Source organism: Epinephelus lanceolatus, chromosome 20, assembly GCF_041903045.1.
Source record: "Epinephelus lanceolatus isolate andai-2023 chromosome 20, ASM4190304v1, whole genome shotgun sequence".
Classification (NCBI taxonomy): Eukaryota; Metazoa; Chordata; class Actinopteri; order Perciformes; family Serranidae; genus Epinephelus; species Epinephelus lanceolatus.
Window position 1 is genome coordinate 23,161,657 of NC_135753.1, and position 16,373 is coordinate 23,178,029.

General features: G+C 42.5%; 1 protein-coding gene across 1 annotated transcript; it reads left to right on the top strand.

Moving 5' to 3' along the window:
• Positions 1-2,333: 2,333 nt before the first annotated feature.
• LOC117264265 (uncharacterized) lies at positions 2,334-8,359 on the top strand. The gene is made up of 6 exons (XM_033638111.2): positions 2,334-2,571; positions 4,229-4,276; positions 6,939-7,049; positions 7,377-7,493; positions 7,734-7,814; positions 7,899-8,359. Exons 1-6 carry the CDS (start codon positions 2,449-2,451, stop codon positions 7,968-7,970), a joined length of 552 nt encoding a protein of 183 aa, XP_033494002.1. The 5' UTR covers positions 2,334-2,448; the 3' UTR covers positions 7,971-8,359.
• Positions 8,360-16,373: the final 8,014 nt, after the last annotated feature.

Consider the following 16,373-nt stretch of genomic DNA (forward strand, 5'->3'; position numbering starts at 1 on the left):
CGTCGTGATTTGAAGTTACCAGAGAAAAAAGGTGAGCACACTTTAGCAAGTGCTGAGCTAGCACCCCGTCTCAGACATGCCAAACAGCACTGAAAAACACTGATTTGTAATGTGAAACTGCTTTATTCTGTGTTTTCATTGGTTTAAATCACCAGGTCCATTTGTTTTAGAGAGGAAAAGACCTCTGCTGATAACTCGGCTCCCAGTTTAAACCTCCTGATAGTCTTGATCTGAAGTCATCAGAGAAGAAAGGTGAGCACATATTAGCAGGTGCTGGGCTAGACAAACATTGATTTGAAAAGTGAAACTGTTTATTCAGTGATTTTACAGGGTTTAAATCACAGGATTTGTTTTTGAGAGCAGGAAACCTCTGTGGAATTCAGCTCCTGGTAAAAACCTCCTAAGTGTCTTCATCAGAAATAAGGTGAGCACAAATTAGCAGGTGTTGGTATAGTGGCATATCTGTGATGTGCCAAACAGCATAAGAAAAACACTGATTTGTAAGGTGTCACTGCTTTATTCATTGTTTTTAACCATTTTAATCACCTTGTTCATTTGTTTTGGTGAGGAAGAGACCTCTGCTGATAATTCGGCTCCTGGTAAAAACTTCCTGATCGACTTGATCTGAAATTATCATAGAAAAAAGGTGAGCACATATTAGCAGGCTCTGGACTAGCAGCACTGGAGAAACACTGATTTGTAACGTGTTTTATATCCTTTATTCAGTGTTTTCACTCATTTTGATCAACTGGTCCATTTGTTTTGGAGAGGAAGAGACCTCTGTGGATAATTCAGCTCCTGGTAAAAACCTCCTGAACACTGAACACCAAAGGGATTCTAATCAGGAGAAGTTTCAGCTGGTTGCAATCTGCAGCCCTCACCACTAGATGCCACTAAATCCCCCTACATCTCACACACTGCTCCTTTAAGTCCATTTCAGATTGGCTGCCAAGTAAAGCAGTGTTTGCTGTTTTGAGGTCATTTTTCACTCTTCCCTTCCTTTGTCTCCTGACTAAACATCTCCCACATCAATTCACATCATTAGCATGGCTGCTGTCTAGCCAGTGGTCTCGCTGAACCTCCAGGGAAAAGTGTGCAACAACACTTCCTACACAGCGGCAGACATATCTCAGAAGAAAAAAATAAGGGGGGAGAGATTGGGGAGCTGGGGATGAAGATGAATAACTATCCTTCATTCTCCCCACTCAAACTGTGACTCACTGGGAAATTGCCAGAGCCATTACAGATGCTTTCACAATCTTTTTTTCCAAGTTTGTTGAGTAAGAAGCAACATCTTTGTCACTGATATGCTGGAGGACAGGGTGGTGGTATACGGGCTTGTCTTGGGCAGGAAATGAAGGTTATTTAATTTGAACAATTCTCACAGCAGTGCTTGTTTCCAGCCTCAGCAGGAGACAGTTCTTCTTTGACCCAGAGCCTGAGGCTTAAAGACGTTAGACTAGATTCTCTCCTGCTCCCACTCACTCTTTCCATCCTGTAACACACCTTGAGACAGGGTGCCTATTCATCTATAACATGCCCCCATCAGGAGATACAATCGTTACGGTGTGCTCTTTTAAAGGGCCGTATAAACTCCCGCAGAGGTACAATAACTCTCCTCAACATGCACTCCACCTAATGTAAAACATGCTGTACCATTTAAAGAGAAATAAATTCTAACACACTAACTTTGTCTGTTTTCAGTTTATTCTTCCCCAAGTGATTGTGAGTATTTTACCTAATAGACCCATAATGATTTTTATCCACATCTTACAATCCTTCGCCAGTGTTCAGTCAACAGAAGTCTGCAAGTTGAAAGATGGATTGACAGTGTTGATAGCTGTATATTCCACTGAGAAGTCTACTGAGGAGTAATTACTGTAATTCTAAAAGGCTCGCTGAAGTGTTTGGATCAGCACAGATCTGAATAAACAGCCGCTGTACGTGTACATTTTTTTGAAAGCACAAGGAAAGAGATTCATCCACACTGATCCAGGAGACTAATTCGCTGCATAATGCCACATTTCTTCAAGACATTACAGGAACCAAACCACCAATTTTTCATTTGTTGTGTACAGAAGTTTGACAACACAAGTTTCCCCTCTCTCTCCACTCTCTCTGTGCTCTCTCTAATTTAGACACACACACACACACACACTTTGGCAGGAGCTACAGTGCAGGCATAAGTGGAAAATCTCCTCTTTGAGTAGGGTTAGAGGGGTAGGGGGGAGGCAATTTTTAAAGGGGAGGCCCCTCAAGATGTCTGACATGTTTCTGCAGGACCGCAGGCCACTGGCTGGCGTAAAGCACAGGCTTGTGGTGTGCTGTTTGTCTGCGTGAAGCTGGCATGGCCTCCCGTTCCCCTGCATCTGTTCCCCATTAGCAGAGCCGAGAGTATAAAGCAGGGAGCTGACAGGGGCTGGGAACACTCGAGTTCCTGCCTGGATCATGGGGTTTACTATCTGGCTGTGCGTGCTCTGCCTGCAGGCGAGCCTGCTGTCACACGCCCTCGACTGCTCAGGAGCGACGCAGGGAGAGCTGTGTGTCAGCGGACAGACCGCAGACGGACAGGTAAGAGACGCACTTCTAATGGATGTGATAGTTAGGGGAGGACAGTGGTGAGCAAAGGTGTTCATTATTTATCAGTCATCATCTGTGCTGTTGTGACACTACACAGGTAAGTGCAGCCTGTTTGAGACTATTTAAATGTTGTTTGTTGCTGCAGACTACATAATAACCAACTCTTCTCTCAAATGGAAGCAAAAAGAATCTGAATTATCAGCATTTTCTTTGGCAAGGACGCTACAGAGCTCTTTATGTAATGCAAGCTGACAGTGAAACGTGGAGCTACATCTCTAATGTTACGTTAAGTCAGTTTGATTTTCATTTTAAGAGAAGAGTGTGTTTAAATTTGTGGAAGTGACAGTGAAATTACAAAACAGTTTAGTCATTTCTGTCTCTTGTACAAGCTTAAAAATCTGTCCAGCTCATCTGCTCCTTTAACCAACATTTCCTGCATGTGACTGGCATAGATGTACTGAGGGAAATCATTTAGGATGCATCTTAAATGATCTTATATTAATCTTTAACAGTTTGAGTTTCAATTGAAATGACCGGCAGAGTGTTGATTTGTGCTCAGACACAGTAAGGTCAGTGTTTATACTGTTTGGGTTAAAGGAAGCCAGTAACTCTGCTGGAATGTAAGTCCACTCTGACTCTTTCGAAAGACGCTGCCGTGACGATAATAGTGGTCAAGTGTGTGTCAGGATGGCAGCAGACGTGTACAGTCTAACCCTGACCTGTGGAGACATATAATTTTTTTTTTCCTTCTAACAGAAACAAACTCTCATTGTAATGGTTTTTACAGCCACCACACCAAAAATATACCCCTCCGTGGAACAAAATCTTTCAGCTCCCTTTTTTGGCTTTTCATGTGGCCGGCGGCTGTTATACTTTAAACTTGTGGTCAGCATTTTTCTGTGGACAGTCCTCGTGTTCTGTCCAAAGTAATCACCCTCATCTGGACAACGGGTTCGACAGCTGCGAGGAGGAGTGAGGACGGTTTTCACCCACACATGAAAGAGCTTTCATTGGGGATTCTGTCCTGTCTGAAGGCGTTTGTGCCACATATGTGCCTTTTTCTGCTGCAGTTATTTGTATTGTAATTACAGCACGCGCAACTGTGAGCTTCACATGTGGTGGGGGACTAACTAATAACCGATGCAGCGCCTTTTCAGCGGCTGCATTTGGTTTAGTTTACTTCAAGTTTCCCACCGGGGTCACTTGTGTTTATAACGGAACACATTAAATGAGTAATTTATGGGACTCGTCAATGCATTATATGTGCGACAGCAGAAAACCAGATAGACTGCAGCAGGTTTTGATGGAGGCTAAATTTTGTCCCATATCCTACACACACACACACACACACACACACACACAGATACAGCCAGACAGAAATGCTGCCATGTGTGATGCCTTGGGGGCTGAAGAGTTATTTGTTTTGTCAAGTACTGACATACATGGTGACATTTTGTCAGACAGGACAATGTGTCCTGGTTTGTCTGGGTCAGGACTATTTTCACACGGTGGGACTGAATGAAAACCAATGTGAAGGACCTGATTACTTAATGGTTACATATAACATTAATGTATTAAAATGTGCTACAGAATACCAACAGCATCAGTGTTGACTCTCGCCCCTCTCCTCTCCTCTCCCTCTTCTCAGTATGAAGATCAGAAGCAGCAGAGGGCGCTACCCTTAACTGACGAACTGGTATGTGCCAACACTTAGTGTACTCCTTTACTACACAAGGTTGTTATTGCTTCAGTCTGAAACCTGTAGTGCATGTGTGAGAGGACTCCAGTTAAGAGCAGGTTTTACTCTGAGGCAGTCTGGTGCGTGGTCATAGGAACAACACATCAGGAATAAGGTAAGGGAAAAGACATTATAGTACTAGACAGACGAGGCAGAAACAAACATCAGAGGGAAATTTAGAGATAGGTTGTTGAATTCATTCTTTCTTATATAATAGAACAGTTATAATGATTCACGCAAACTTGAGAATTAGATGACTATATTACTAATATAGAGGTGATACCATGGAATTGTGCAACATACAACAGCTCATATAATATTAACAAATTAGCAACTTGTGACTTATTTTACGTGCTTAAAGTGAAGTTAAGTGCTCAATGTAAAGTTACTTAGGTTTAGGAAAAGAAACATTATTGGGTGTCTTTAGTTTTAGGCAGCTAAACTTTCGTAGGCAACCAGTGGCTCTTTCCACCCTCTCCAGTGGCTTCCTGTGGCTTTGACAAAAAAATATGTAACTGAATTATGGTTATTTTTTTAACATTTTAATTTCACTTATCATCGTTGTAAACCTTAAGAAGTTGGTACATTCTGCAACTGTAAAAATGTGTAGCCTACACACCAGATAAGAAAAATGTTTTAACATTTCGTCAACTAACTGTGCATCATACGTTGATAGCCTGGCACCTTTTCCTCAAAATTTTGACAAACCTCAATAGCAGTAGCTCGTCTTGAGTCTCCCTAGCTCGGCTAGCTATGGATTCCAAATCCAAAAGAAGGAAAAGTCTTGGAGGAAATAAAGTATTTAATAGGGTGTGGACAGGTTTGTTTGCTTTTACAGCCAACGCTGCAAAGTTAAAGTACGGAATAATTGTAAAGAGCCCATCGCAGAGTCGCCCCCTTGTGGTAAAACATATTAATGAATGCTCATTTAAACCTGTTAATAATATGGATAGGCTAATATAGACTTAATTTGGCTGTGTTACCTTTCCAGATAGATATTTTTTAATTATTTTGGTAAAAAAAATGTCTCTTTTGATAGTAAAGGTTGCCGACCCCTGGTTTAGGAAAACAAACATGGTGACGTTGTGCCTTAAAAATGACTCAGAGCTCATTTTGTCTCACACAGTTTGAAACACAAGCCTCCTGGTGGGAGGTGTGTTCTGTGACCGATCCACCACCCCAACCTGCCTCCTGAGGGCTCATTTATGCTCAACAATTAGATATGGAGACAGACAGAGCCTTTGATCTGCACTCTGCTTTCATTTCATCCATTTTTGTGCACATCTTCTAAAAGCTTACAGATACGCACAAAATGGAGTAACACCACCGGAGATCATGGGGGCAGCGTAGAGAAGTTCAAGTAAGATACAACTGTAGGAGACGACAGAGACATCTGTAAATAAGGCGTAATGAAAAAAAAATTCTGTCCACATGTTGGGATGTATTTAAAGGCCTCAAAAGCCACTGCCATCTGCCTCTGGTGAAAGGTACATTATTACGACCTCCTAGCCTCGTTTGTTGTTGTCTGAAAGTTTTGACTCCGCCCTCTAGTGCCATCTGTTGGCTGTATGTCAACACAAAGGACATTTGGAAGTACAAGGGTTGTGAGGTTTACAACATTTGAAACACACGTATCTATTTTTGTATGGAAAGGGAGCACAAATGAGCCTTTAGATGAACCGCTTCCTTTACTCCTATCAATGCATTGGTCACATGATCACAGCCTTCCCAATTACATGAGTTAGACATGAACCACTGGCTCTGGATAACGTGTGTACAAGTTTTGGTACATTACTTTTGATGGGTTTACATATGAACAGTGCATGAGAACAGCCTGAATTTTTGATAAAGCTAAACCATAGAAGCTAAACACAAACTACTGAAGTCCCTTATAGGCAGTAGCAAAGCCCTGCAATAACATATGCATGTTGCAATTACCCGACAGCTCCAGACTGTACAGCTGTTGTGCCACAGCGCATTCTCAAATACTCCACAAAGCTCATTCCACAATAAAAACTCAGACAATCATCAAAATGTAGGTCAACAGCAATCACTATAAGCACTTTAAATGGCAGCGCAAATGATTGCAAGGCAAATATTTTGCAGCTAGTGTCTTTGTTTTCAGCCAAATGGAAAAAGAGAAACGGTAGGAAGTTATTATCCAATGCTGGGAACAATCTTTTCATTTCCACACTTATATAACTCGGAGGGGGGAAATAAGCTTCGATGGAGCCGAGGCCCTGCGGTAGCGTTATAAATTTACCACAAAGTCCTAATTGGCAAACTGAAACCTGTTGTTTCTCGAAGTGACAGTCCATTCATTAGGAAAACGAGTGGATCGATTACAGTGCTACGTTTGTGTGTAGATCAATGAGAAATGCAGGAAATGGTGGAGCCGCTGACATTAATAGTTATGCCGTTTCCTCCCATTAATGCTGGAGTTTGAGTGCCAATAAAAAAGGGAGACTGAATGTGACAAGGAAAGGATGAACAAAGCAACGCTCTGCTCAGTATCCACCACACACAAGACTTCATGCACTTTCCCACACAGGGAGACGTGTGAGACTTGTTGTTTCCTTCTGTGGTTGTGGATGTGGTTGTGACTGTCTCACCCTTGTAGGTTTTGTTCAGACGTAAGAGACAGTTGGAGCGGAGGGGTCCCACCCACCTGAACCACTCCAGCCTGCCTGGGACCGTCTCCGTCAAAGGCTTCCCTAACACTCTCATCCAGGTAAACCGCATATGTTAGTCACGGAGAAGTCAGAGTGAGCAAAAGCCAAATGTGTGGGAGGGTGGTGACTGGTTTGCAGCGGTGGCTGTCGCTGCCAAAGGTCCGGAGAAGTTTTAGTCATACTGAATCATCTGTATGTGCTGAAATCCATAGCAGTGATCCACTGAGACCACATTTGCTCACAAAAAATGATTAAAAAAGTACCATAAGAGCATCTAGAGGGGGAATGTGTGTTTTCCAAATTCAGTTTAGTGGCTTCAAACAGAGCACAAATGTGTGTACAGGATGTATTGATGTTCACTAATCCCTGTGTCTATGGTGTCTCAGACTGATAGGTCCAGGCGGCACTTGGTTCAAGCTGTGAGTAAGAAAAAGAACAAGCGTAAATCCCGCGTCGGCTCCTACTCTCTCCTTACCAACGACAAGCAATCCATCCCCCTACAGGTGAGTCTCCATGGCAACCCCCGAGCAGAGGAACAGCTGGGGCAAAGAGGCCGGATGTGCAGGCAGAGTTTTAAGGCCACCTTACTTGGTTTTATTGGATCGCTGTGGTCAGATCATTGCTGCAATCTGTTAGCTGACAATGTGATTTGAGTTTTGCAGTGGAAAATGTTCATCATGATGCTGAGATAAGTTAATGTCCTCTCAGAAACATCACTCCTCTGTGTGGGATTTCACTTTCAGGTAACTAGAGCGAGGAGACAGGTGAAGAACGAGCCACCCAAGAGGGGGAGCTCAGGTCGTTCTGGGGCTTTCTCTGTCCTGGTGAGTCATCGTAGTGTTTATTCCCCCGTGCACAAATTTGCATCATTTAATAAATATTTACATGACGTGTTCTTTGCTCTGCAGGGAGATCCACAGAATGACGGACAGACCGACAGACCCAAAAGAAGCACACAGAAGAGGAGTGCTGCAAAATAAAATGACTAACAAGGGGTGTGCACATTCAAGTGTGTCAGATTCTTCCCCGAAAAAAAAAAAAACACAAACTGAAGATTGGTGTGAAAATCTGACATTTGAAATAAGAACTTCAGTTTTTATTCGGTTTGAGTAATTATGGTGTGTGTCCACCATTACTGTTTTAATCAGTCAGTCTGCACTAACGGATACTTTTTCTATACTATTTTAAGTTTCTAATATATTCCTGCATGTTATAAAATCACCAAAGATCCCATATTATTATTATTATAGTTTGCCATTTTGTTTGAACCTATTTAATCACAGATTCCTTATGAAGATTTGGGGTATATTTTTGCAGAAATGTTTCATGTGTTGTTGTATCAGATTCCAATAAAAGTTTAGTAGAGACATATGGTGTGAGAGTCTTTAAACATTAAGCACTTTACGCTCCACTGGAGCCTCCTCCATAAAATTGGATAATAGTTTTACGTTCAGTAATCGTATAACAGTAGCAGCTCAGTCTTTCCCTCTGCCTTTCCCAGAATGACACGTTACATTTCCCACTCAAGGGTCTGCGAAACTGCCCATGACTGATTCATAAAATTGAGTATCATGGGGCTGAAACGCCACTAAGTCCCCAATTACAGATGGCAAGTGTTACATGTATGGTGCATGGTTGGCAAAGATGGCAGCAGGATAAAGCAGCAGGAACCTCTTTGCTATAAAAGGTCTTAATCCATTTACATTACAGCAGCCAAGGGCTAATAGCCTGTGCGTGTGAGAGAGAGAAGGAGAGAAAAAATCTAAATGTAGTCCAGACCATCTGTTTCAGGAGTCAAACTTTGTCTATTTAAATATCTTGTGTCATTTTTAATTCATTTGGCCAGGAATGGAAACCAGAAGGTTCGTTTGAGTGTTTCTGCAGGACGCTGACGTAAATGTGCGCACAAAATCTGATCTTTGTGGGCTGCTCCGCATCTGGGTCTCTACCTATTTACAGCATATCAGATTAAACGAATCACCTGTGTCACACTTAAAAAAAAAACACAGCTCTGCACTGTGATGATTGCACGCTGGGTTAAAAATAAAAGCAGCAAAAAACGATGCCTAAAATTGCACTCAGGCCCACCCAAACTGATTGCCACCAGGAAATCCAGAGCATGAGGCAATCTGATGAGGAAAAAAGCCTGTGTAAAAGTGTAAGGCAATCTAAATGAAAAGGATGACTCATCCTCCGCTCATTTACCGATCAAAGCTCTCAGCTCATGACGTGGGTATGCAGTGCTCAGTCTCATTTTTATGGCTTTATAGACACAAACACAGAGCAAAAGGGAAAAAATAACACAACAAAATGTTATTTATAAACATGACATTTTCCCTGAAGCACATAATTGGTGCTGAATATGCTTCAGCAGCTCGCTCACACAGAACACAGACAAGCGTAAGGTCCTGAGCTGTTGACATGGCCACCAGACAACCTGGATTAGCTGGTTGTGAACTGTCTTGGCGTCGTCTTGGTGACAAACAACCACAGGATGCCATTCAGGTTTCTCAGAAAACAGCGATGCTCTGATAAGAACCAAGAGCTTATTATTCCTATTTAGAGGCAACAAGAGAAACACAGCCTCAGCTCACTCCCTCCGTCATCATCTCACACATAGACTCCTGTGACAGCTGCCAGCAGGGTATCTCTAACCGACTGTACCCTTGGGCTAATGCATCCTGGGAAAACTTACGGTTGATGGCTTGATGGAACGAGGCAAAAGCGTCCGAGTGTATGCGTATCAGTTGCAGACAGCACACACAAACACACACACAAAAGGGATCCATTGTAAAAAGCAATATTACGAGCGTAGACGCGTCATAAATAGAAATCAACCGTATAAACCCATTTCCTCTGGTGATGTCAATGTTAAATTAAAGTTCAGACTTCAATCCGAGCATGCGTCACCATGTGTGGTCAACACAAAGGGAATCCTTGCAGCATATTTCAGTCATTGTGGTTGCGTAATGGTGTGTGTGGCATTGTTTCCGCTGTGTTTTTGGGTTCAGTCATCCCCTCGAGAACAAAGCTGATGATAGTCACCACTAACAAAATAATCTGGAAGCCTTCAATCTATAGTATTGTGGTAGGAAATTGCGCAAGCAGAGTGATATGTCACAATTTCCCATAAAGGCTTCAGTCAGGTTCATATGTAGTTAGTGGCTTACAGTCGGCATCCTTTTTCAAGGAGTAGAAACCACGGGGTAAGTATTAGTTTCTGTTGACAGGAGCATCTCATCCCAAACAACATGCGATGTGGGAAAAGAGTCACAAACAAGTTCTGTGTTAGCAGTGGGGAACAAGTTTATCCTCAAGGAAGATAGGATCACCATCTGAGTCAGGAACACACTGATATTATGCAAGTGTCTTTCATTTTTATCACAGCATGAATTACAGTGTTGTTCTATTTAAATCATAATTCCACCTTACTACAAAGTGGGTATTTTTATAGCTTTGGTGACAAAGTTGACTCACAGAGTTACAGCGGCAGGCAAAAGTTTGGTCACCCCTGGTCAAAATGTGAATAGTAAAGTAAGTAGAAGATCAACTGATCTTCAAAAGGCATGAACTTAAAGATGAAACATGCTTTTCAACATTTTTAGCAAGATTTGTGTATCATTTTTTGTTTTGTACAATTTTAGAGTGAAAAAATGAAAGCAGCTCCATGCAAAAGTTTGGGCACCCCAAGACATTTGAGCTCTCAGACAACTTTTAACAGGGTCTCAGACCATAATTAGCTTGTTAGAGCTCTGGGTACTGAGCTCGTGGGTATTCTGACTCCTGAGACCTCGTCCCAACAATCAGGAGCAATGGGCTCCTGTAAACAGCTGCCTAGCACTCTGAAAACTAAAATAACCGATGCCCACAAAGCAGGAGAAGGCTATAAGAAGATAGCAAAGTGTTTTCAGGTAGCTGTTTCCTCAGTTCGTAAAGTAATTAAGAAATGGTAGTTAGCAGAAACTGTGGAGGTCAAGTTGAGGTCTTTCTGAGAGAGCTGCTCATAGGATTGTTAGAAAGGCAAATCAGAACCCTTGTTTAACCACAAAAGACCTGCAGGAAGTTTTATCAAACTCTGCAGTGGTGATGTACTGTTCTACTGTACAAGTATGACCTTCATGGAAGAGTCATCAGAAGAAAACATTTCCTGCGTCCTCACCACAAAATTCAGCATCAGAAGTTTGCAAAGGAACATCTGAACAAGCCTGATGCTTTTTGGAAACAAGTCTTGTGGACTGATGAAGTTAAAATAGAACTTTTTGGACACAATGAGCAAAGGTATGTTTGGAGATAAAAGGGACACCTGTCCATCTGTTGAACACGAAGGAGGATCGATCATGCTTTGGGCTTGTGTTGCAGCCAGTGGCACAGGGAACATTTCATGGGTAGAGGGAAAATGGATTCAGTTAAATTCTGAAGATGAACAGAGGATGGCCTCTACAACAGGACAATAATCCTAAACACACCTTGAAATCCACAATGGACTACCTCATGAGGAGCAAGCTAAAGGTTTTGCCGAAGCCCTCACAGCCCCCCAACCTAAACATCATTAAAAATCTGTGGATAGACCTCTAAAGTTCAGTACATGCATGAAGATGGTCCAAGAATCTCACAGAGCTAGAAGCCTTTTGCAGGAAGAATGGGTGAAAATACCCCAAAGAAAAACTTAAAGACTCTTAGCTGGATACAAAAAGCATTTAGAAGTTGTGATACTTGCCAAAGGGGGTGGTACTAGGTCCATACCATGCAAGGTGCCCAAACTTTTGCTTCAGCTTCAGCTTTGTTTGTTATTTTGAAACTGTAAAAGATTGAAATTAAGAAGTAATCTTGGTGTCAGGGAATATGGAGCCAAAAGGCTGAAGCAAGAAAGCAGCTGAAAACAAGAGCAGTCAGATGATCATACAGGTTTTAAATAAACCTCTAGTCAATTTTCACCTGGTTCTACGCCTCTAAATCACAGGCCACATCTCTGATTTCTTCAGCAATTCAGATACAGTAGGTCTGCTGCTATGCCTGTCTAGAGAAGGATTAATCAGTCACCACTAAATAGGCAGTAATAACAATGGGAACATTAGCTTCCTACACAGCTAGCTGGCTACATTAATCAAAATTAGTAAGAGAAATATTCTGACAAGCTTGGAAGTGACCGACGAAGCTGCACCATTTGCTGTGAGGTCAACTCAGAAATAGAAACTCTGAAAGGAAAACTCTGGTCCTCTCTCTTGTCAATAAATGTTTGATGACAGCAGTGGTGAAGGATTCTGTTTCTATATGATACTAATGACAAAAAACTACTTTTATTTTCGACATCAAACTTCTCAAGTAATCTGGAAAGGAAGCTAAAAGACTCTTACTGAGGTATCCATTCTAATTTTTTAGTGATTGTAAGTTTGACTGTAAATATGGAGCCAGATTCTTTTAAATAATCTTTTAAATTCTTTTTTAATAAAGTACTTGTTTTTTTTTTAAAAAAAAAATCCTGAGTGAGGATGTCCCTGGACTTCCCTACAGAGGTCTGGGATAAACCCTGAATGTCCTTGAATGCCCCTGAGTAATGATCGTATTGTATCTAATCTCATTAATACATGCAATCCATACAGCTGCTAATAACAGCTTCACATTCAGTGTACAGATGTAAGAGTGGGATTAGTGTTATCTAACTCTCAGCAATGAGCGTATTGCCCAAAATGTTTAATGTGAAAAAGGTTAGTTTAACTGCTCCTAGCAACCACTGCAACTTTTGTGTCGACAGCAAACAAAGTCAGTGCGACTGGAATGACTTCTGGTGGGTTTGACAAATTGGCTAACAAGATGTCAGGCTCAATGAATGACATAAAACAAAATGGCAATGAAGTCTGATTATCAGGCTCAGCCAAACTTATTGAAAGAGAAAATCAATGGTAAAATGTTGTCAACATCCATCACAGTTTACAGACTTCTTAACTGGAGTTATCAATTAACTCTATTGCATCAGGCAGTAAGAGTAAAGAAAGTATTGTAGCACCTGCAGACTCTCTGTAAAATGTGATATTTTGTGATTGACAGTCCGGACTAGGTATTCCCTGCTCAGTATTCCTAGAGTGGTTCTGCTTGTCTGTTCTCTGTTCCCACTGACCTCAGACTATGACCACGCTCTCAGGCTGAATTTGGCTCCTTCTCTTCATCTCCTGCCACTTCCCATCAGATCAGATACAGGGCGTTGGCTGTCTTCCCTCACCTCGTGTCACTCTTCTCCGGCCTGACATCACCTCCCCCAAACAGCCTCCCTAACTCTGCCTGTCAAGACTTCCTCCAAATGCTGTCACGGCGGGCCGGCCCTGTCACATCGCCCTGGTCCTAATGAAGGAAAGGCATAGATAGACAAACAGAGATGTATGTGTGATATGTGTAAGTCCTCAGTAACAGAGCTGTGATGTCAGCTCAATATATCAGCCTGCTGACCTTTCAACATGTATGGCAGCGGAGGGGTTATTTATGGGCCGATGCAGAATTCATTGACTTTTTCAGGCTCTTGCAGCCTCTTATTATAAACAAAGCCTTTGTCGGCACATCCAGAGGCAGTCTGCCACCTGCAATCCCTCCATTTTCTCACTGAAAACAAACGTCTACAAAATGTCTCTGACACTGCAGAGACCCTGATCAAACTTCTAATGACATCTATCAACTACAGTTAATGCAAAGCGTTGATGCTACAGTCACAGTGCATCTCGTTGCTAGTAGGCTACACATTACCAATATATTTACTGTATATATAGACGGCTATGATGTTTGTAATGATTTCCATTAGATTTAACTAACTCTGCATCATTAAACGTCAGGAATTAAGAAACACTAGTGTTGGTTTAAGGGAAGAGTTCACTTTGGGAAATTATTACAGAGGGCTAGACGCAGCCTGTTCTCATTCCCAGGGTGTCAAATATTGCTGCTTGACACGCCTGTTGATGGGCAATATCGATGCCAAAGACACCCCCCACCACGTCTTTATGAGATATACCATGCTTTCTACCATAGACTGTATATAAAGATGGACAACATGACAGCTCCCCAAAAGTGAAGCCGAAACCAATCCAGTCTCACTCCGAAGTCATCGAAGTCTGGCGCTTTGGCAGTGACTTGCGGCAGCAGACACTCATGGAAAAAGCTGTCCTTTAACGTTGACATGATACACGGCCAGTCGCCATCATAGTTTAACGGCGCCTGGCATGAAAAAGCTGATACCATGTCTGAATGCTAAATATAATGGTAGAACCAGGAGATGATTAGCTTAGCATTCATTTCATTCATTTATTTTTCCGTAAGCGCTTATCCTGCTGGGTTCACCCTGGACAGGTCGCAAGATGATCCCAGGGCTGACACATAGAGACAGACAACCACTTACAATTACATTCGCTCCTACGGCCAATTTAGAGTCACCAATTAACCTGCATGTCTTTGGACTGTGCGAGGAAGCCGGAGTACCCGGAGAAAACCCATGCTGACATGGGGAGAACATGCAAACTCATGCGAACATGCGAATTCCCCTACCCAGGTTTGATCCAGAGTTGCCAGTCAACCTCATGAACATGACAGACTTAAGATAACTGTTGTTAAAATTATTGTTGGTTTGTTACCCTTGGTCAGACTCAGGCTAGCGGTTTCCCCTTGTTTCCAGCCGTCATGCTAAGCTAAGCTAACAGTCTCCTGGCTTTAACTTCATATTCACTGCACAGACATTAAAGTGGTATCTGTCTCATGAAACTCTCAGCTGGAAAGCAAACAAGCGCATTTCCCAAAATGTCAAACTATTCCTTTGGTGAAGTTATGTTCAGTCGACTGATACAGCTTGATCAGGGGACTTTGGCATCCAGAGGCAGTGGCTCACTTTGCCAGGCTGGAAATGCAACACTGGCTATGGTTGGAAAATTACTCATCATGAAATGTCAGGAATCGAGAAAAAGCAGTGTTGATTTAAACTTGACCACCATGCATTTTTTAGTTCAGTTAATCTATTTAAAAAGGTTTCTTGAGACTTCCCTCAACCCAATAGAAGCAAAATAATTACAATCTTGACCAAAATTGGTTTTACAAGATGCTCACGTGCCAACGACAACATGCTGGATGCTGTTCCTGACAGCTCAGGCATCAAGAGTGCCCACAGCCTTCACTATTAGTAATTCACAGGCAATAAATCTCTTATACTTTGGAGTGAACATTGCCAGAGAAATCTTAAACACTGATGCACGAGCTCAGCACTGAAATGAGCATAGCTGAAAGAAGAATGCAGGATTTTGTCAGTTCCATCTCTGAACAATTCATCTGTGTAGCTCTCCTTGAAGATGATGGATGCCTGCTGAGTCACTGCCACGGCCCCATCTCTGCCCTGCTCAGTGCATTAAAGCAGAAAATATTGCTGAGTGTGACCCGCTGCCCACTGCATAGGTCCATAGAAAGCTGATTTATTAAGAAGGGAATACTCTTAGACAGACTGAATCAATTTCACAGATATAGATTAGAATGGGATGGCAGGGAGAACTGATGATGAATTGAGAAAGCAGGATTTCTTAAAAATATATCTTGAGGAATGAGGAACCAACACATCATATATATGCCTGGTAACTAGACTAAAGCAATCTCTCTCAATCAATCAATCACAATTTCAGGCCTGGTGAAATTCAGCTGCATAAACAGGACAAAGGATTTGGTGAGCAATAGGTGCAGAGGCAGAGAGATAAAAGGATGCGAGGCAGGTTTGGTTCAGCCCGAGCCAAGTGGGCTGAAACGTGAATTTTCTCCCTCTCATTCTCCTTTCTCTTTGGTATGACACAAAGGTCGTCGCGGGCTGTAAAGTGGACAGGGCTGTCAGTGGAGAGTGGAGCCGAGGGGGCAGCACAGGGAGTTGGGTGAGCAGGGGAGGAATTCCAATCAGCCTGAGGCGTTTAAGACGGACCCACAAAGTTAAGAACTTCCATTAAGTTCCCTTCCACTAAAAAATGTGTATGTCTTATGCTTATGCCCTCTAAAATGTCTGACGTTGACAACACTGATTTGTATCTGTGCAACGTTGGTCACCAGAAGGGGCGGATGCCTGTGCACCTCCTGAAAATCTGAGATCCAAGCGTACCAGGGGCAAGCAAGCTTAGGTACGTCACTAATAGGGCTTTTTGCTCTCTGCTTTTTGCAGATGATGTGATCCTGTTGGCTTCATGAAACCGTGACCTCCAGCAGGCACTGGGGCGGTTTGCAGCCGAGTGTGAAGTGGTCAGGATGAGAGTCAGCACCTCCAAATCTGAGGCCATTGTTCTCTGCCAGAAACCTGTGGATTGCCCCCTCTGGGTTGGGACAAGTTACTACCTCAAGCACAAGAGTTCAAGTATCTCAGGGTCTTGTTCACGAGTGATGGTAGA

Bases quoted from the DNA above. Each gene is read 5' to 3' on its own strand.
- LOC117264265 (XM_033638111.2), top strand. From the start codon at position 2,449: ATGGGGTTTACTATCTGGCTGTGCGTGCTCTGCCTGCAGGCGAGCCTG. The intron at 2,572-4,228 runs GTAAGAGACGCA...CCCTCTTCTCAG, and splicing joins GACAGACCGCAGACGGACAG to TATGAAGATCAGAAGCAGCA. The intron at 4,277-6,938 runs GTATGTGCCAAC...TCACCCTTGTAG, and splicing joins TACCCTTAACTGACGAACTG to GTTTTGTTCAGACGTAAGAG.